Below are 1,026 nucleotides of genomic sequence, written 5' to 3' on the forward strand. Positions count from 1 at the left end.
ATTTCTTTTTCTAATGCATCACTCAAATTGCTTGAATACCCAGTTGCAGAATGATCGGATCCTGTCGCTGCACACATGTCAACTCTATACATGTGCTTGGTGTGAGTCTGGTTCCCTGTTTTGGTGGGGTGTACTCCCTTTCAACCAACGCAAGAAACTGTGGGAGAAATTCCGTAGCAAAAGTCGTAAACAGAGATCCGAGATCACAGAAGGAGTGCAAGTAAGTTCTGTAATTGTAAGAAATATTTTTTCCATTTTTTATTTTTCGATTAGTCTCTTGGTAATAGGAGTTATCATAATAATTGTTTTATTAATATTCTCATGGAAGAAGGCATTTGATTCTGTATGAGTAATGCAAAATTCTCCTGACTGCAGGTAGGCATGAGGTCTTCACCAATGTACCATCCAGGAGCTCTTGCCTTTTCCACTTCAGGAGGTGTGCCCAAGATTGGTCAGTTGCTAAATGCTGCCTGGAATCTTAGTGACACATGCAGGTATGTTAATATAGTGATACATGGATTGTATCCATTAGGGAAAGGCTTCAGCAGAGTGTACTTAACTCAAAAGATTTCTCTATGTAAATTAAAATGTATGTGTCTATTTGGATGACTATATAAAGCATATTTGAAGTCTTAATTTATTTATAATTTTTTGTTGCAAAGGACTAGATCCCCATGTTATTACAATAGCCATAAAAAAAATTTATGTTTCAGATTTAAGATACTCCCTCCAGGAGGCGTCAATAGTGGATGCAACAATAGTAGTGCGTCCAGCAGTACCAGTGGAAGTGGAAGTAGTGGTAACCAGCAGTGGTTCCAGTACCAGCTTTCAGGGTGCTGCAGGCTCAACATCAACATCTCAGAGGTGATTTTTTTTCCCCCAATGTCCTTCATTATCTCTGTACCATATTTAATGTAGTGATCCACTTGAATCAGGATCCTAATTTTCACTATTTGTAGAGTACAGTGTTTCATGTTTCATACTTTTACTATTTTTAACAATGATACTGTACCAATTCTGGTTCTT

General features: G+C 37.7%; 1 protein-coding gene across 1 annotated transcript in view; it reads left to right on the forward strand.

The window, feature by feature from the left end:
* Positions 1-43: 43 nt before the first annotated feature.
* Positions 44-1,026, forward strand: part of LOC119589331 (E3 ubiquitin-protein ligase UBR5-like) — a 6,191-nt gene continuing 5,208 nt past the window's right edge. Inside the window, exons 1-3 of the mRNA XM_037937951.1 lie at positions 44-220; positions 376-494; positions 714-864. Coding sequence (XP_037793879.1) covers positions 464-494; positions 714-864 — 182 coding nt within the window. The 5' untranslated portion in view covers positions 44-220; positions 376-463. The remainder of the gene's footprint in view (positions 221-375; positions 495-713; positions 865-1,026) is intronic.

The sequence above is a fragment of the Penaeus monodon genome, chromosome 25 (assembly GCF_015228065.2).
Source record: "Penaeus monodon isolate SGIC_2016 chromosome 25, NSTDA_Pmon_1, whole genome shotgun sequence".
NCBI lineage: Eukaryota > Metazoa > Arthropoda > Malacostraca > Decapoda > Penaeidae > Penaeus > Penaeus monodon.